The 19,557-nt window shown below is 60.9% G+C and overlaps 1 protein-coding gene across 1 annotated transcript; it reads right to left on the reverse strand.

Annotated features, from left to right (window-relative positions):
• Window positions 1–483: 483 nt before the first annotated feature.
• Window positions 484–15,851, reverse strand: LOC307112860 (scavenger receptor cysteine-rich domain-containing protein DMBT1; the record flags this gene model as incomplete). The annotated part of the gene is made up of 12 exons (XM_079793939.1): window positions 484–781; window positions 1,274–1,635; window positions 2,776–2,951; window positions 3,389–3,449; window positions 5,573–5,781; window positions 6,347–6,385; window positions 8,024–8,062; window positions 10,484–10,795; window positions 11,510–11,724; window positions 12,590–12,743; window positions 15,130–15,362; window positions 15,724–15,851. 12 exons carry the CDS (start codon window positions 15,849–15,851, stop codon window positions 484–486), a joined length of 2,226 nt encoding a protein of 741 aa, XP_079650065.1.
• Window positions 15,852–19,557: the final 3,706 nt, after the last annotated feature.

Consider the following 19,557-nt stretch of genomic DNA (forward strand, 5'->3'; position numbering starts at 1 on the left):
CCCCAAGTTGGCCCAGGTGCCATTCCCGTCCCCCAACTTGATTCTTTGGACCCCCACAGGCTCTAGTGTTTAGAGAAGGGCAGTGAAGGCTTTAGGGTCAATGATGTTACCCCCTCCATGATCTGAACATGGCACAGGGCACAGGCCCAATCCCCAGTCAGGGCCAGGAGGAGCTCCCCGTGCCCACTGCGTGCCAGGCCTAGAGGTGCCTGTGAAGCGCTTCCGCTGGGTGCCATGGCCAGGGCCTCCGGGCGCGGTCGAGGAGAGCACGCTCACAGGCGAGGGTGGCTGATGACACGCGGGCCACAGCTGCTGTGCTCACACCCATCGCCCCCGACGCGGAACAGTTTCAGACAATGACCAAGTGCTCGAGAGCAAAGAGTTCGAAAATGCAACCATCTGATTTACCAAACACATCGCTTTACTGAGGGGGAACACACGCTGCGGCTCGGTGCTCACAGGTTTGTGGGGGAGCTGGAGAAATCACGCCCCGACCTTGACCCCGTCAGTTCCTCTGCGGATCTCCAGTGGCCCCAGCACCCGGAGATGCCCAGCCTGCTCCCCCGTGGCCACCACAGGGCCCGCACCCCTCCGGCTCCGGCCCCGCCCGGCACAGCCCTGGGAGCAGCGGGAGGAGGGGTCGCCCGCTCTGCACACGGCGACCTCGCACTGCAGGTAGACCACCTCGTAGCCGGGGAGGAAGCTGAAGGCGTTGAACTTGAACTGGGCCGTGTTCCTCTGGTGAGAGGGGAGGCTGACGAAGGTGTCGTCTGAGACGCACCTGGTGGGAAGGGCCCGCACCAGGAGGGTTAACGGGCAGCACAGGTGAGTCACTCCGGCTCCCGCAATCAGGCGGGGACCCCGACCTCCGCATTCACATGGAGTTCTTCCCACCCCCCCTTTCTTTGTTCTGTGAAAAAATGTTCACAGCCCGGCCGGCGTGGCTCAGTGGTTGAGCATCAACCTATGAACCAGGAGGTCCCGGTTCAACTCCCAGTCAGGGCACTTGCCCGGGTTGCGGGCTCCATCCCCAGCAGGGGGCGTGCAGGAGGCAGCTGGCCAATGATTCTCTCTCATTGACGTTTCTCTCTCTCTCCCTCTCCCTTCCTCTTTGACATCAATAAAAATATATTTTAAAAAAGGGTCTATCATTTCAAAACATCGCGTGCTCGTGCTGCCAGTCATTACCCAGAGGGTTGTTTCTGACCCGAAGGCCCGCCTCCCCAGGAGCCGTGGGAACTCAGCCGTCCACCCCAGAGGCCCCTCTCCTTACCCTTGCTGGATCAGATCGTACTTGACAGTTGCAAAATCATGGGGGTCTGGAGAAGCCACACAGGTGTCCACGGAGAGCCTCAGGCTGGGGTCGGGGCTGTGGAGTGTCGCCTTCAGGAACACCTCCTCCCTCGGGCCGGCGTCCTCCGGCCTCACGCTCCCCGCTGGCGGGGCCACGGGCAGCTGGAGGAACGCTACGGACACCTTGTAGGCGGCGCCCTGCCTCGGGCCGTCAGCCCCAGGAACAAGTTCACCTGCCGACGGGCCGTTCACGGAGCAGGTGAACTTCAGCTCGGACACCCGGTGCCGCACGGTGATGTGGCCACGGATGGCGTTGGAGTAGCTGAGGGAGCCTTGGTGTTCCTGGGGGAGGGGGGGTGAGAAGGAGGAGGCCCAGCCTGGGCATCTCGCTTGGGACACGTCACGTGACGTGTGTGAGAAACGTGGCTGGGATTATACACGCTGTGTCTCGGGTCTTGTCTCCTTCGTGTCAGTGACAGTGTTTTGTGACATAAGCAGGTGGTGAGGACAATGAAGTAAACATATGCATTTCATTGTACATACATGTCCAAGGTAGTTACTGTCTAGAATGGAAAATAGAGCCAGCTACTGGGTTAGAAACACAGCAGACAGACAGACAGACAGACAGGTCCCCAGGCCTCCCCGAGCCCAGCACCATGGCTTGCATGGGGCAGGTGTGCACTAATCTGTATACATATAAAGGCCTAAGTGACTGTTATGACTGAATGATGGAAATGACCGGATGACCGGCCGGTAGCTATGACGTGCACTGACCACCAGGGGGCAGATGCTCAATGCAGGAGCTGCCCCTGGTGGTCAGTGTGCTCCCACAGCCAACCTCCCGCGGCCGGCCAACTCCCCACGTTTCCTCCCCCCGGCCGGCCAGCCCCGATTGGCCCTGATTGGGACTGGGTGAGACAGCGATCGCCGGCCAGGCCAAGGGACCCCACCTGTGCATGAATTTGTGCACCCGGCCTCTAGTACTGAAAAAAGAAGCATGTTGTAAAGAATACTTTGGCTTTGGAGCTAAAGGAATAGCTCCCATCCACCCCCCCCATATACCCCCACCCCCTACCCCCCACCCTCCATCCACCCCCCATCCACCCACCCAACCACCCACCCACCCATCCATCCACCCCCCATTCACCCCTCCATCCATCTCCCCACCCACCCTCCATCCACCACCCACCCACCCACCCACCCATCCACCCATCCATCCACCCCCGACTCCCCCATCCATCCACCCCCATCTATCAACCCCCCCCCCCCACCAGCGCTCGGCACCTGATACTGTCTGTTCCAAGTTCAGTCTGGACCCCCAGTCCCATGGGGAGGGAAGTCTCAGAGAAGTGAGGGAGCCATTCCGGGTCTCACCGAACTCGGGAATAAAGCCACGCCCGCGCCTTCCCTCTGTCCCCACCTGGTGTGCAATAGGCGCCGACTTTCCCCAGCCTCCCTCCGCGGCCTCCAGCCGGGTCTCACCTGCCGGACGGTGCCGCAGTGGCCGTAGGGGATGCTGAAGATGAGGAAGCGCCCCTTGACTTGGGGGCGACACAGCTCGTCGTTCAGGTGGACGTTCCAGGAGGAGTAGCCCAGCTTCCGGAGGTAGCCGCGGTCCACGGTGACCCGGAAGAGGTGAGGCCAGCAGGACAGCTGGGCTGCGGGGGAACGGGGGGGGGGGGGGGGGAGCTCACACAGGGAACCCGGTCCCCTGGGCGGCGAGGCCAGGGCTGTAGGCAAAGTACCCACCGTGCCCTGGGCTGGCTCAGCTCTCATCACCCCCCACTTTTGACTTGACTTTCACGGACTTCATCTATCTCCCCCCTTTCCAAGTCACACCATGGGGAACCCAGCCCACAGCACGCGCCCCGTGGGCGGGAGTCAGGGCCTCGTAAGGAGCTGGGGGACAGCTCGTCCCCCATGACACACGGGAGCCTGAGCGAGCCTCTGTGGGCTGGAGAGAGCGGCCCCCGAGGGTGGGCAGGTGCCAAGGGCTTCCTCCCCGGCCTCCGGCGCCCAGCGAGTGGAGGGACACGCGAGGCCTCATGAGACCCAGAGGCTGCACCCCGCACCCCCCCCCCCCCCCCCCCCCCGCCTCGGACCCGGGAGAGCAGGGAAGTTACCGTGGTCCCGGGGCGCAGCAGCGGGGGCTCCACCTGGAGGGAGAACGAGGAGAGGCAGGTCAGTGGCGCAGAAACTCCGACGGTGATGGCGAGGCAGCAGTGAGATGCGGGAACGGGCGCTGGACTTAGCCGCTAGGGCAGGTCCAAGGGCACGGGCGCTCCGGGAAGGGGAGCCGAGGGGAGGGTGCCCGCTCTCGAGGAGCGCTGTCGAGGACATGTGCCGGCGACACGAGGGTTTGTTGGAGCAAGAGCTTAGCAAACGCGGGGCTTTGCCGCTGAGAAACAGTCCCATCTGAACGCTGGGCGTCCCTTTCTCCACCCCCCCCCCCCCCCCCGTACTCAGGCGGGGAGCAGGAAGTGGGGGCCTGGGGCCAGGGCCGGGCAGGAGTGTGGCCAGACTGCCTCAACCTCCGTGGACACCCTCGGCCCCAGACCCCAGTCCTGATGAGAAGGCAACCCCTTGGGGTAAATCCAAGAGTGGAAAAGGGAGGGTCATTTACAGCGGCCCAGGCGGGGGGCGGTTTAGGGGGAAGGGGGTAGCTGGGGCCGAGAGAGACACACGAAACAGGTGAGGAAGGATCTGAAGATGGAGCCCTCGGCCCAGGCCGCCAAGGCCAGGGCTCTGGCAGCTGTTTTATTTGGGCCCGTTTTTTTTTTTTTTTAATATATTTTATTGATTTTTTACAGAGAGGAAGGGAGAGGGATAGAGAGCTAGAAACATCGATGAGAGAGAAACATCGATCAGCTGCCTCCTGCACACCCCCTACTGGGGATGTGCCCGCAACCAAGGTACATGCCCTTGACCGGAATCGAACCTGGGACCCTTCAGTCCGCAGGCCGACGCTCTATCCACTGAGCCAAACCGGTTCGGTTGGGCCCCGTTTCTATGCAAAACCAGAGCAACACCTACGCCAGTGACGGGCAACCTTTTGAGCTTGGTGTGTCAAACTTCGCCAAAAAACTGAGCATCACTCGGGTAGTGTGTCACTTTGAGGAAAAAACATTATTTCGCAAATGTTTCATCCTCAGGAGCAGCAAATGTTTCATCCTCGGCATGCGGCCGCCTCAGCGGCCACGTGTCATCAGAAATGGCTACGTGTGTCAGTGCTGACACGCGTGTCATGGGTTCGCCATCACTGACCTACGCCAAGGTGAAGGCAATGGCGGCACTTTCTCTACCTGTTTCCCTGGGAAACACCGGGAATGGGACCCACACGGTGAACTCAGGCTTGTGCACCGAACCTTGGAACCCGGGACCCGGGACCCATGCGGGTAAACCCCGGGCGAACAGAGGAGGCCGCTCCACAGAGGGGGGGCAGGACCCACGGCGGATGTTGGGAGGAAACAGAATATTTCGGGAAAGGCACAGGAGGACGAGGACTCGAGAGGAACTGGGGACACTGGGCCTGGCTTCTGAGGGGGCCCGGGACGAGGGGCAGCAGGCCTTGACCACCTTGAGGCCGGGAGAGGCACTTGGATAAGCCGTCGTCCGCCCCCGCCGGTCAGGCCTTCATCGTTTATTATGGCGCCACTCCCCCCTCCGGCCCGCGAGCGCGTAGCTCTGTTTCGGAACAAACCCTGCTCTGCATTGCACTTGGACAGAAGTGGGTAATGGACCCCAAGGCCGCCCGCAGCGCGGCGCAGGGGCTGAGCATCGACCTGTGAACCAGGAGGTCACGGTTCCATTTCCCGTCAGGGCACAGGCCTGGGTTGTGGGCTCATCCCCAGTCGGGGGCGTGCAGGAGGCAGCCCATCCATGATTCCCTGTCTTCATGGATGTTTCTCTCTCCCCCTCCCTCTCTGAAATGAATAACAATATATTTTTAAAGAGCCCTAAGCTGTAGGATGAAGACATTTACCAACTGTGTCCTCCTATCGTAGAATCTGGCGCGGGCCAGCCTGCTAGCCCCTGGGTGGTGAGTCCTGAGGTTGGGGGCGCTTGGAGAGGGGAGAGGGGGCGGGAGGGGGGCGGGAGGGGGAGGGGAGGGGGGCGGGAGGAGGGCGGGAGGGGGAGGGGAGGGGGGAGGGGGAGGGGGACGGGCCGCGCGGTACCTGCGCAGACCACGCCCGCGTCCTCGCGGTGCCGGCAGTGGTGCCGGGCCCAGCCGGCGTGCGCGCAGCTCCCCAGCGCGTCCTCGGCGCCCCGCGCAGCGCACCTGGTCCAGCAGGATGGGCCCCGCGCCCGGGCCGAAGCGGGCGCGTCCGGGGGCGCTGAGCGCGCGGCCGCAGCCCAGGAGGCGGCACACGACGCGGGCGTTGCGGAGGCTCCAGCCGTCGTCGCACACGGTGCCCCACGCGCCCCGGTGCCAGACCTCCACGCGGCCCTCGCAGCGGCTGCGCCCGCCCGCCAGGCGCAGGGGCCGGTCTGCGGGCGAGGGGGCCGGTCAGCGGCGGGCAGGGCGCCGGGCCCTCGCCGGTTACAATGGGAACTCCCGTTCCCAGCCGGTGATGCGGTCCCCCCTCCCCACCCCCCCCCCCCCCCCGGCTCTTTTACAAAAAGCAAACCCTCAGTGAACGGGACCCTCAGTGAACGGGCCCCCCCCCCTCCCCCCCGGCAGCCGGTGAGCAACGCGGAACCCGGGTCCACCTGAGGCCCCAAGTGCCCGGCCACCCCGGGCCAGGAGCCTCGCTGGGCGGTCACCGCTCAGCCTCCCCCCGCCCACGCCCGCCGGGTCCATGCGAGTCCCGTCCCCCAGCTGCCTGTTCACAACGGTCACCCTGGTGGGGCGGTCACCCTGGGGGCGGTCACCCTGGGGGCGGTCACCCTGGTGGGGCGGTCACCCTGGTGGGGCGCGGCCTGGAACCTGCCCGGCCCCCTGCTCCGCCCGGGAAAGGGGGGTGTTGGCTCTGCTGGGAGCTTGCTGGGCTGGGGTTCTCAGAAGCGCCCCCCCCCAGCCCCTGGAGGCGCAGGGAGCACAGGGGCCGCGTACCTGGGGGCGGGGGCTCCTCGCCGGAGGTGGGGGTTGTCTCTGCAAACAAAGAGCCACATTCAAATGCCCGCAGCTGGCAGAACCGGGGAGCGACGGGCAGAAGCTGGCCGCCCCCCACCTCCAGGCACCGGAGTCTGTGCGCCTTGGGGTGGCCGCAGGTCACGCTCCGCCGCCGAGGTGGGTGTGGGCCCAGCCCTCCCGCCGCCCGCCGCCCTGGCACAACTGCTTAAGGCTGCGTGACCGTGACCGTGAGGGTGACCGGGCGAGCGGAGACTTCCCTGGTCAGGCCCCGCCTGTGTCTGGATGAGCAGAGAGAGCAGGAGGCTGCGTGGCCGTGGGAAGGGTGTGTGGGAAGGGTGCTGGGCGTGGGAAGGTGTGTGGCCGTGGGAAGGTTTGTGGAAGGTGTGTGGCCGTGGGAAGGTGCATGGAAGGGTGCTGGCCGTGGGAAGGTGTGTGGCCGTGGGAAGGGTGCTGGCCATGGGAAGGGTGCTGTCCGTGGGAAGGTGTGTGGCCGTGGGAAGGGTGCTGGCCGTGGGAAGGTGTGTGGCCGTGGGAAGGGTGCTGGCCATGGGAAGGGTGCTGTCCGTGGGAAGGGTGCTGGCCGTGGGAAGGTGTGTGGCCGTGGGAAGGTGCGTGGCCGTGGGAAGGTGCTGGCCGTGGGAAGGTGCGTGGAAGGGTGCGTGGCCGTGGAAGGGTGCTGGCCGTGGGAAGTTGCGTGGGAAGGTGCTGGCCGTGGGAAGGTGCGTGGCTGTGGGAAGGTGCTGGCCGTGGGAAGGTGCGTGGAAGGGTGCGTGGCCGTGGAAGGGTGCTGGCCGTGGGAAGTTGCGTGGGAAGGTGCTGGCCGTGGGAAGGTGCGTGGCTGTGGGAAGGTGCATGGAAGGGTGCTGGCGTGGAAGGGTGCTGGCCGTGGGAAGGTGCGTGGCTGTGGGAAGGTGCTGGCCTCCGCTCACAGTGGCTGCACTGTCGGCAAATACTCCGTACAGTGTGGCCACGCTGACGGATGCTCCGCTGTGGCTGCCAGTCAGCTCTGCCACGGGGCAGTCCCGGCACAGGAACCACGACCCCTGCGAGGACCCCCAGCTGGGAGCAAGCCGCCCCGAGTTCCTGCCCCGACGCCAGGTAATCCAGTTCCTCCCCGAACATCCCCCAAGGCCGCTGGGGCTCAGAGGAAGCGGGACCTTCCGTAGTTCAGCTCCAGGCACAGATGGGCCACAAAACCAGCCACGGCGGAGGTCAGGGCCAGCTGCATGGAATAATGACCCCTGCCCCGGCCGCCAATCAATCAGCGGGACCCGGACCCTGAGAGGCCACACCTGGGAAGCTGCGGAACTTTCCATTGAGATCTTCCCCTGGGCCTTCCCCTACCCGCCCCTTAAAGCCCTCAGGACCGGGACCCAGTGCCCTCCCTCCCGGAGCAGGGCCACGCCTCTCCCCTCCCCTCCCCTCCCCCCCCAGGCACCTTACCCACAGCTTCCTCGTCCCCCAAACTCCGAGGGCCCCTCCTTTGCCTCCGTAACTTGTTTGCTAAGCCCATTTCTCCTCGGAATCACTCCCACCTCCGTGTTTACCCAGTAAATGTTCTCTCTAAAGATACTTGGTACATATACCCACTTGTCAAACAGAAAGAGGGAGGGGGATCGTGTTTAACTTAAGAAAAGTGACAGCAGGACACCTTACCGGAGGGGCCGTCCACGTCCGCGGGGGGCGGCGGGGCGCCTGTGGGGACAAAGGGAGGAGAGACTACGCGTGAGGGAAAGGACACTCCTCGTCCTCCTCACTGACGGTGGCTTTGTGGTCAAACGGTCACTGATGCCGGCCGGCGCGGCTCAGGGGTGGAGCGTTGACCTATGAACCAGGAGGTCATGGTTTGATTCCTGGTCAGGGCACATGCCTGGGTTGTGGGCTTCACCCCCAGTAGGGGGCGTGCAGGAGGCAGCTGGTCCAGGATTCTCTCTCATCATTAATCTCTCTCTCTCTCTCTCTCTCTCTCTCTCGCCCTTCCTCGCTGAAATCAATAAAAATGTGTTTTGTTTTTTTTAAAAAAAGCAAGAAAGAAAATAAATTTACCAGGCGGGGTGGTTATTCCTGAGGCTGATGCTGAAAGTGTCAAACAGCACAGAAACGAAAATCAGATAAAATCCAAACAAAAATCCCACCCACCAACAGGAAATGTAGGAGACACCTCTTTATTTAAAACATCTATTCCTCAGAGACACCACAATTAGAGAGAGGTGGATTCTGAATGCGAAACTAAAAATAAGAAAGGGTCCATGGATGAGACTGAAATGGAGATAAGGGTGCACAGGCCTGGGTTGTGGGCTTGATCCCCAGTGGGGGGCGTGCAGGAGGCAGCCGATCCGTGCTTCTCTCTCATCACTGACATTTGTATCTCTCTCTCTCTCCCCCTTCTTCTCTGACATCAATTAAAAAAAAAGATATTTAAACAAAGAAGCCCTCAGGGACCGTAAAGTGTGATAGAAATATCCTCGCCCTTGTCTGCATCTCACCCCTAGGAACCTCTTCTCCACGGCCCTCGAGGCGGGGGGGGGGGTGGGGGGGTGGGGGTTGGGGGGTGGGAGGCGGCCCTGGGCTGGGGAGGGACCTGGTAGGGGGTGGGAGCCGCAGATGTCAGCTGCACCCGTTGCTTAGCAACAACAGGTGAGAACCAGGCTGTCCCGGGTCCGTCCAGCTTTTCTCAACGGTTGCGTACCTGCTTCCAGAGGCAAGGAAGTGGCCCCGGCGAGGCTGCAGGGGGAACCTCCACGAGAAGGTGATGGGACTCACACCCAGAAAAGCCGCTCCCGGAACCCCAAACCTTCCCGGCAGAGGCACAGCGCCCCGGTCCCCAAGTTTGTTTCTTTTTCAAATATATTGTTATTGATGTCAGAGAGGAAGGGAGAGGGAGAGAGCGAGACATCAATGATGAGAGAGAATCAATTTCATTTTCCTGGCGCTTCTCAAATGCCATCGAAACCACATGCCTGAGTTTGCCTTTCGATTTATTTTTTTACTGAAGTCAGAGAGAAGGGAGAGGGAGAGAGACAGAAATACCTATGATGAGGAGCATCATGGATCGGCTGCCTCCTGCACGCCCCCCACTGGGGATGAGCCCACAACCTGGGCACGTGCCCTGACCGGGAATCGAACTGTGACCCCCTGGTTCCTAGTCAATGCTCAACCCCTGACCCACGCTGGCCGGGCGCACCTTCTTAATAACATTTGGGAAGATTCCATAATGTTCTGGTTACTTTAAAAAAAAGGTTAATGGTGGTAAAATACACGTCACACTTGGTCTCACAGAAACGCCGAGACTCTCCCAAGGGAGGGCCGTGGCGCGGAGGAGAGCTCACCTGTCGCCGTGGGCACCTCTGTCGGCTCCGGAGAGGGCGCTGAGGACGGGAGAAGAGCGGGAGAAGCAAGTCACACCCGAGGCGCCGTCAGCGTGGGCGGCCCCGTGCGTCACCTACAGCTTCTGGGTTCCCATGGCGTCCCTCCCCAAGTCCCTTCTCTGCGGGACTGCCCTCCCTCCCCCGGAGGGTGTGCTCACGGCCGAGCGACACAGCTCAAGGAAATCCGCACGGTGGTGGACAGATATCCCTAACACACACGTCAGCCCCGCTGGTGTGCAGTGGTTAGAGCATCGGCCTGCAGCCTGAAGGGTTGCGGGTTCGAACCCTGGGCCTTGTCCGGGCGCGTGCAGAAGGCAACCAAACGATGTCTCTCTCACATCGATGTTTCTCTCTCTGTGTCTCTCCCCATCCTTCCCACTCTCTCTAAAAAATCAATGGGAAAATATTCCCAGGTGAGGATTAACACCACCACCACCACCACCCAAACCAGATCACTTTAGAGTGTGGGAGGCGGGTGTGGGGTGTGGGAGGCAGTGGGTATGGGGTGGGAGGTGGGTGTGGGGTGTGGGAGGCGGTGGGTACGGGGTGGGAGGCGGTGGGTACGGGGTGGGAGGCGGTGGGTGTGGGGTGTGGGAGGCGGTGGGTACGGGGTGGGAGGCGGTGTGTACGGGGTGGGAGGCGGTGGGTACGGGGTGGGGGCCGAGCGGGGACACCTGTGGGCTGAGGCTTGGGAAACAGTGGCCGAGGGACCGTCGGGGGAAGGCCATGTGCTCAGAGCCCGGCTCACCCGCGCAGGTGACGCCGGCGTCCTCGTGGTGGCCGCAGTTGTGGGAGAGCCAGCGGCGGTGCAGGCAGCGGCCCAGCGCGCCTTCCGTCCCCTCGCACTCCACGTCGTCCAGGGCGATGGGGCCCCGGCCCGGGCCGAAGTGCGCGCTCCCGGGGGCCGCCAGGGCCCGGCCGCAGCCCAGCTGCCGGCACACCACCTGGGCGTCGCGCAGGTCCCAGCCGTCGTCGCACACGGTGCCCCAGCGGCCGCGGAGGTGCAGCTCCACGCGGCCCTCGCACGGGTGGCTGCCGTTGGTCAGCCTGACGGCCGCGTCTGGGAACGGACACGGTCACTGCGGGTGCTGCCCCCGCCCCGGCCTCCGGGGAGGCCGGCCTTTCCTCTGAGCCCTCGGCCTCCGGGCCCCGCGCTCACGTGGGGGGGGGCCCACTGCAAGGTGCTCAGGGGCCAGCGCTCAGGTCAGTGTAAATATTTTTAAAAATGTTTTTTAAAATTGATTTTAAAAATTGGTTCTTATAGAGGGAGGAAGGGAGAGAGCTAGAGGGAGAGAAACATCAATGACAAAGAGCCGTCATGGATCGGCTGCCTCCTGCACGCCCCCGACGGGGGGTTGAAGCCTGACCTCCTGGTTCATAGGTCAACGCTGAACCCCCGAGCCCCGCCGGCCGGGCTCAGTGTGATTTTTCAAAGCCTTTTCCGCAGACGGGGTTGCCGACTGACAGAGGCCCGCGAGGCCCGGGGCCGTGGGCCGTGGGACCCCCCGAGGACCGAGCACGGCTGTCCCTGCCGGTCCGACCTTGGGGTGGCCCAGGCCCCGCGCCAGCAGCAGGCGCTCCCTCTCGGCGCTGACGCCTCTGATGCCAGGACACCGGGGAGGTCAGCCGGGCAGGCTGGGGTCCCACCACTTTCTCCGGCCCATCCTGGGGTGAGCTAAGGAGCAAGGGAACCCCTTTCCTCTCCCAGCCTCCGGGCGCGGAATGGGGTCCCCCCTCGCCACCGGGACCCCGCGGAGCGGCCCGAAGGACCCACCGTAGTCGACCTCCTGCAGGAGGGACGTGTAGGTGGCAGAGAAGCCGGTCCCGGTGCCGATGGCGTCGCTGTGCAGGGCCACGGTCAGGCGGCGGGAGGAGGAGATGAAGGTCGCGGCTGAGCCGGAGCAGAGCCTGCCCAGCGAGAGGCCCTCGCTCGGCGGGCCGTCGAAGACCTCGAGGAAGTCGAACAGGCAGCCGTCCACGTCCGCCAGCCTGTGAAGCAAGGGCGCCCTTCACCTCGGCCCGGGGCTGCCCTGCGGCTCAGGGAAGGTTCCGGAAACGCTGCCTGAACCCTACATCTCCCTACACGGCCGGGAAAGACCCCGCCGACGTGGGCAGTGTGTCTCTCTCTGTTCTGAAAATGCTTTAATTTTTTTGTTTTGTTTTGTGAATCCTCACCCGAGGATATTTTCCCATTGAATTTTAGAGAGTGGAAGGGAGGGGTGGCGGGAGAAACATTGATGTGAGAGAGACACATCGATTGGTTGCCTCCCCCACACACACCCCAAATTCGGCCTGGGATGGAGCCTGCAATCAAGGTCCATGCCCTTGACTGGGAATCGAACCCAGGACCCTTCAGTCCATAGGCCGACCCTCTATCTACTGAGCCAACCGGCCAGGGCAAGCATGCTTTAATTTTTAACATTTTCTTTCAATTGTATTTTCTGAATGTCTGTTGCAAGTACAAGGAATGTAATCTAGTATTTTAAAATATATATATTTTTATTGATGTCAGAGAGGAAGGGAGAGGGAGAGAGAGAAACATCCGTGATGGGAGAGCATCACGGATCAGCTGCCTCCTACACGCCCCACACTGGGGATCGAGCCCTCCACCCGGGCCTGTGCCCTGACGGGTAATCGAACCGTCACCTCCTGGATCACAGATCAACGCTCAACCCCTGAGCCACACCAGCCCGGCTGCATGTCCAAGTTTTGACCACAATCACTAAATGGGCCTCCAAGTCTCCCCTCGCCTTTGAGAATTAAATATGGAAGTTGTTGTTTGTGGGGGGAGGATGGTAGGTGGGGGGGCGGGCCCGCACACCCCACGAAAGAAGAACAGGACGCATTTACTCACTCCACCATGTCAAATGTAAGTTTGACACGAGCCCCGACTTCCACTTGTATGTCCCAGATGCACACCACGTTTGGGGGGTACGCGTTGGGGTACCAAGGGCTGGAGAAGGAGCCGGAAGCATTGGTGAGCAATCCGCCACAGGGGAAATTTTCATCTGCAAGAGACAGTGAAGAAACCCCATCGGGGGGCTGGCCCGGCCGGTGTGTTTAGGGGGTGGAGAGGGCCGGAGCAAGGGCAGGAGTCAAGGCTTGGTCCAGGGCTGACGGGGCCGGGAGCCCGGGCCGTGGCCTGGAGGCCCCTCTGCGTTCCCGGGGCTGGTCTTTGTCGGGCAAGACACTCCGCGCCCCGCTGGGCGGCTGGGCCCTCCCCGGAGAAAGGGCGTGACTCCGGCCGAAAGGGCTCCAGGCCCCAAACACACCCAGGGCTCAGCCTGCGTTTTTGTGGTTGTTAATCCCCACCCGAGGGCATTTCCCCCTTGATTTTTAGAGAGAATGGAAGGGAGAAACATCCATGTGAGAGAGACACGTCGATGGGTGGCCTTCACACGTGGCCCTGGGGGCCGGGACGGAGCCCGCAGCCCATGTGTGTGCTCTGACCAGGAATCAAACCCAGGACCCCCAGTCCCCAGGCCGACGCTCTATCCACTGAGCCACCCCGGCCAGGGCTCAGCATGCGTTTTCACAACGAGGATGCAAGACCACCTAAGCCGCGGCATCCTTTCTCAGTGCGCCCGGCTGGGACCCAGCCTGTGGCAGGAAACCCCTCGTATCACATACGAATCCCAGCTGGAGGCCGGCCGGCGTGGCTCAGGGGTTGAGCGCCGACCTCGGAACCAGGAGGCCACGTTTCAATTCCTGGTCAGGGCCCAGGCCCGGGTTGCAGCTCAATCCCTAGTAGGGGCGTGCAGGAGGCAGCTGATCCGTGATTCCCTCTCATCATGGATGTTTCTCTCTCTCCCTCTCCTTTCCTCTCTGAAAAAAAATTAAAAAAATAAAATAAATATATAGTAAAGAAAGAAAGTGGAGGTACCTGTAGAGGGGCTGTCAGCAGTTGAGTCTGAAAATACAGAGAAAAAACGGTACCATGAGCAAGGACTCGGCTCCAGAACATTCCCTCACCACACGCAGAACTATCGACCCTCGGCTGTGCCTTCTCGGTGCCGAGTGGACGGAGAGGGACTCTGGCTCTTTAAGAGTCCGGACAGTCACAGCCACGCGCAGCGGGGGCGGCCAGGGGCAGCGCGTGGAGGGCTGGCCCGGGTTTCTGTTCCCGCTCTGCAGTGTCCAGAGCAGGACCGTCACGCACGGGCACGCGGCCCCCCGCAGCTGACACCCACGCGGGACCCCACTGGCCCGGAACTGCGTTCCGGTGAACCTGCACTCTCCCTCCCGCCTGCCTCTCTCCCTCCCCTCGTGGCTCCCACCCCACACTCTGGTCACCGCTAAGGAGCGCGTTGCTCTTGTTAAGGAGCAACAGAGAGAGAGAGAATTGAAGTCGCTCAGCCCCAATTTCAGGATCAAGGAGCAGCCAGAATTCACGCAGGTCAGGGGCCTGGGGCCGGTTGCAGTGCATGGAGGGCGGTACCTGTGGGGCCTGCTGTGGGGTTGCCATCGACACCCCGTGCAAAGACAGAAGGGAGACGGGCGGATGCATGAAGGCAGGCACCCGGCCCTGGCCGGTGTGGCTCAGTGGATAGAGCGTCGGCCTGCGGACCGAAGGGTCCTGGGTTCCATTCCGGTCAAGGGCAGGTACCTCGGTTATAGGCTCCTCCCTGGCCCTGGTTGGGGTGTGTGCAGGAGGCAACCAATGGCTGTGCTTCTCTCACATCGATGTTTCTCTCTGTCCCTCCCTCTCCCTTCCACTCTCGCTAAAAATCAATGGAAAAATATCCTCAGGGGAGGATGAACCAAAATAAAAAAAAAAAGAAAGAAAGTAAAGGGACTCTAACAATAACTAACAGGTGTTACGGGGTCGACAACAGTCATACAGCAGGACTATTCCAGCAACCCGGGGTCATAGGTCACTGCTCAACCACTGAGCATGTGGCCAGGCGAGCATCCCCTTAAAATTCTCAGAAGCATCCCGATCGGAGAAAACATCGCACGGGCCCCTGTGCGAACCGCCCCCCCCCCCCCCAGGCCTCTGACGGGCCCCTGTCCCGCGGGGACCCGCCCTGGCGTCTGTGTGGAATCAGCCGCCCCAGGTGGTGGCCCGGCTGCAGGGCCTGGTGTGGCTGCAGCAGGACCTGCCCTGCCCCCAACTCCGGGGAGAGCGAGGCTGTGCGTGCAGCCTGGGCCTGTGCTCACAGGGCCAAAGCACAGCAGGGACTCACTCCGCTTTCTCATCCGTGCTTTGGGAGGAAAAGACATGAGCGGCAGGGCAGGGCCAGGGCGGGCCGGGGCTGCAGGGGTCACACGGATGCCACTCAGCTGTCGGCACTGAGGGTGGGCCCCGCAGGCCAGATCTGGGGAGCGGCTCTTCCCTCAGCGGGAGAGGACGCACCGGGCGGGTGCCCCTCAGGTCCCTGCCGGGATACCTACCGCTGTCGCTCTCCTTGCCGTCCTCGATCTCATCCGGCCAAAAGGCGCGGTACAGGGATTGGAACCCCGCGCTGGTCTTGGCCGCGTCGCTCCTGAACACGAGGGTCAGGACGTTGGAGGAGGCCAGGAAGGTGAGGACCTCCCCGGCACAGAACCTGCCCTTGGACAGCGAGGCCCTCTGCCGGCCGTCGAACACCTCGATGAAGTCGGGGCACCCAAAGGCGTCCTCCAACCTGGGGGAGCAATTTGAGTTAGCCCCCGGAACCCGCAGATGTGTCTCAAGTAAAGTCGGGATTGCCCTTGTTTCCAGCCAGAAACTGCCACCCTCCCGACCACCTCCTTCCAGCCCCACCACTGGGGGACATCACCCCTAAGTATCGCTGGAACGTGCGCTCCTGCCCTTCCCAGGGGGACCCCAGGCCAGTCAGCCTCTCATCATGTCCTGCTCGCTCTACTTCAGCCCCCAGCCTCCCACTCTCTGGCTCCCAGTCTCACACCACCTCCCTCTCTGCCTCCCAAAGGCCCCGGGCTCCCCGTGAAGGGGGAGACAGGGTCGCTCTAACCGCCTGGAGGTGGAAGACTCAGAGCTCTTACCGCAGGCTCCGGATGGTCAGGAACACGAGGAACCCCTCAGCCACGCGGATCTCCCAGACGCACCGCACGTTCGCGGGGTAGCTGGCGGGGTCCCGGGGGGTGGAGAAGGAGCCCCCGGCGCCTGACATGACCCCCCCGCAGGAGCTGCTTCCTCCTGTGAAGGCAGACGGGAGCCCACGGTGGCTTTCCCAGACCTGGGTTGTGCCTTTTCCCAGGCGTGGAAGCCAGAATTCCTCCGGGTTCAGCAGTGAATCGCAAAAAGGGAATGGATGGATCTGGTACAGACAGAGCTGGGCTTGTACCTGGGAGGAACCCCCAGTTCCTCCCTCGTGGCAGCCGGACACAGACGCCCCCTGCATGGATGCATGAGCAAAGGGAATTCGTCCTTTGCAGGGGATACTTGCGCTTAAAGGGCTTTAGTTACCTGGTGGCGTAGAAGCTTGAGGAAACACAGCTCAAACACCAAAGCCAGAGGAAATCAGGAAAACTCAGCACCCTCCCAGCTGCTCAGCACCCTCCCTGTGCTCAACATCCTCAGAGATTCTCTCTCATCATTGATGTTTCTATCTCTCTCTCCCTCTCCCTTCCTCTCTGAAATCAATAAAAATCTATTTTTAAAAAGAAAGGGTTTCCAGCTCCCTGTTCGTGGCGAATAAATGCAGGGGGCTGTGTCTCCAGCACTTGCAGTTGGGCCGGGCCTGGGAGGGCCTCAGTGAACACTGGTGGGCGAGTGACTGATGATCTTACGTCAGTGAATGGCAGATTTCAAATGTTGGACTTAGCCTCCCCAAGGCAAACAGTCCTCTGAGGGTCAAATATAGGAGGAAATTTCTTGCCCAGAAGCAAACACGCCCCCATCCAAACCCCCACCGTGCCGCCAGGGGCTCACTACTTGGCTTTCTGAAAGTTATGTGGTTCCCCAACGGCCCCTGGGCGTCAGAGGCCCCTGGTCGGCATAGCGTGCTGGCCGGGTGCAGACTGGCATGGGCCCTGGAATGACCGCCTGTAGGGCCATGGCTGAGAGATGCCCAGGCCTCTGGTTGGGGTGAGTCTAGGGAAGGAGGTGGGGTGGCCAGGGAGAGAAGCAGATTCCTCAGGAAGGCGGGGCTTCCAGGTTTCAGCACTCTGGACAGCTCCCGCCTGGAAGGCAGTGAGGATGCAGGACAGGACCTCCAGCACTGGCTGTTCAGGGAGGAGGCCGCAGCTGTCTTCACACAGGCTGTGCATTGTCCTCTTGCTTCACCTGCCCAGGTGGCACTCAGTGGGGAAAGCCAGCAGCTACAGGGCAGAGCCCTGGGACTAAGGCCGAGGGTCTTCTAACACTGAGACCCAGGCCTGGCTGGTGTGGCTCAGGGGTTGAGTGTTGATCTAGGAACCAGGAGGTCACAGTTCAATTCCCTATCAGGGCACATGACAAGGTTGCAGGCTAGATCCCCAGGAAAGGGTGTGCAGGAGGCAGCGATCCATGATTCTCTCTCATCATTGATGTTTCTATCTCTCTCCCTCTCCCTTCCGCTCTGAAGTCAATAAATATATATTTAAAAAATTCCTTTAATTCTTAAAAAGCAAAACTGAATCCCAGGCATCTGCTGATAGGGAGGCCCCTCCAATTAGAAAATCTGTTCTCTCTTTTGTTTTGTTTTTAAATCCTCTCCTGAGGATATTTTCCCATTCATTTCTAGACAGAGTGGAAGGGACGGGGTAAGACAGAGAGAGAGAAACATCCATTGGTTTCCTCCTGCCAGCACTGGGAGTGGAGTCCGCAACTGAGGTTCGTGCCCTTGACCCCTTGACTAGCATCAACCACTGAGCCAACTGGCCAGGGTTGTCCTACCTGGCTCTCGCTCGCCCCACGGGATCCTGTCGAACTGAGCATGGAAGCCGGAGTTGGTGACCACAGAGTCGCTCCGGAAGACCACGGTCATGATGTCAGAGGAGGAGATGACCAGCACCGCTCCCGGGGCACAGAACCGGCCCAGGGAGAGTGAGGTGATCCTGGGCCCATCGAAGACCTCCACAGAGTCGAAGGGGCACCCCACGATGTCTTCCAGCCTGGGGTGGGGGCAAAGCGGAGAGTTAGCACCTCGCTGGGACAGCCCTGACTGAAAAGCGCACACAGTAGGACAGTCTCAGGATTCCACGTCCGGGTCGTGGTTTACTTGGCACACAGACATGTGACATAGCGACTCCCTTTCTCAGATGGAAGGAGGGATGGAAGGAAGGACGTAGGGATGGAGAGATGGATGGAAGAATGGAAGGATGGATGGAGGGATATAGGGATGGAGGGATGGATGTAAGGAACGATGGATGGATGACATTCTTGTGACCCGCCCTCTTGTTGCCTTTGAGGAATGAGCATGGCTGGTGGTTACGACTGGGTCACAGGCGTGTTCAAGGCTGTGTCCTTACTTCAGACTCGGAATCATGAGTTTGATGCGGGATTTTTTATCCACATGGATCTCCCAGACGCACTGGGTGTCGGGTGGGTAGTTTTCCGGGTACCCTGGGCTGGAAAACGAGTCGGGCAGCCTGGTCAGTACCCCTCCACAGGAGCGACTTCCTCCTGCAACAACAGGGGACACCTGCGTGACAGGCAATGACCTGGCCCCACCCCTGGTGGGTGCCGTGGGCACCAATGCCTCCTGGTTGGCACCCACAAGGCCGTCTGCTGGGAAGGGGTGTCCTTTCGGTCTAATTCTAGTGAGTCAAATGGAGTTTCCATTTAAATTAAAAGGAGCGATTACCTGTTATGTGATCCTGAGACACCGTGGAAAGACCTAGAAGGAAAACAAGGGGTGATAACTGTGATGACCAGACGGCTCCTCTCTCTCCACATGGTCACCTTCATCCCTGTAACCCAAGGAAGTTCAAGCTGAGCTGAGTTACATGAAATGAGAGAACCATAGACGAACGTGCATGTGAATGTCTGTGCCCTTGACCCTCACCAGGGCCCTTTAACATCAGACAGCCCTACCCCCTCAGTCACGACATGAAGCTGCTGTCCCCAGGAGTACCTGGAACACGCCAATGACTGGTGACCTGTGTGTGCCGTCTGAGGCTCTGTGGGCACAGCAGGCGCCTTCAAAGAGCAGGAGACGGAGGTCTACTATACCAGCCCCGCTGCTCAGGCAGCTTCTGATCACCCCAGTCCTCGGCCGGGAAGAGGAGGTGAACTCACTCAGATGGACTCAGAAGGATGCACGCGGCCCAGTGGCCCAGACTGTCCTTGATATGAAACTAGTGAATCTTCATTCACCTCCAGCACCAGCTCAGGGTTCATACCGTGTGTGTGGGCCTGACTTTTCTCACTTTGTGTGTGTGTTTTTCAAGTGTTGACTATATAACATGTGGATGCTTATTTTTTGTTTTTTATTTGATTTCAGAGAGGAAGAAAAAGGGAGAGAGAGATAGAAACATCAATGATGAGAGAGGATCATGTATCGGCTGCCTCCTGCATGCCCTCTAATGGGGATCGAGTCTGCAACCTGGACATGTGACCTGACGCTCAACCGCTAAGCCACAGGGCCAGGCAAACTTTGGTTTTATTACAAATGAATATCATTCAATCAGTAAGTTATAAGGTCATGAAACACAGGCAAAGTCACAAGGTCCCCAAGAGCTTGTACGCAAGGGTCAGGTTGGTTCCACCATCAAATTCCTGAGTGATCTCAGGAAAGTTACTCAACCTTTCTGAGCCTCAAACTTCTCTTCTGTGAAATAAAATAGCAAATCCTTTTTTGCAGTAGTGTCCTGGGGACAACCAGTAATCTGAGCAAAATATCGCCCTCTCTCTGCCCTGGTTCTGTCCGGTCTTTGTGTAGCCGGGGCCGGTGG

Source organism: Cnephaeus nilssonii (genome assembly GCF_951640355.1).
Source record: "Cnephaeus nilssonii genome assembly, chromosome: 16".
NCBI classification, from domain to species: domain Eukaryota; kingdom Metazoa; phylum Chordata; class Mammalia; order Chiroptera; family Vespertilionidae; genus Cnephaeus; species Cnephaeus nilssonii.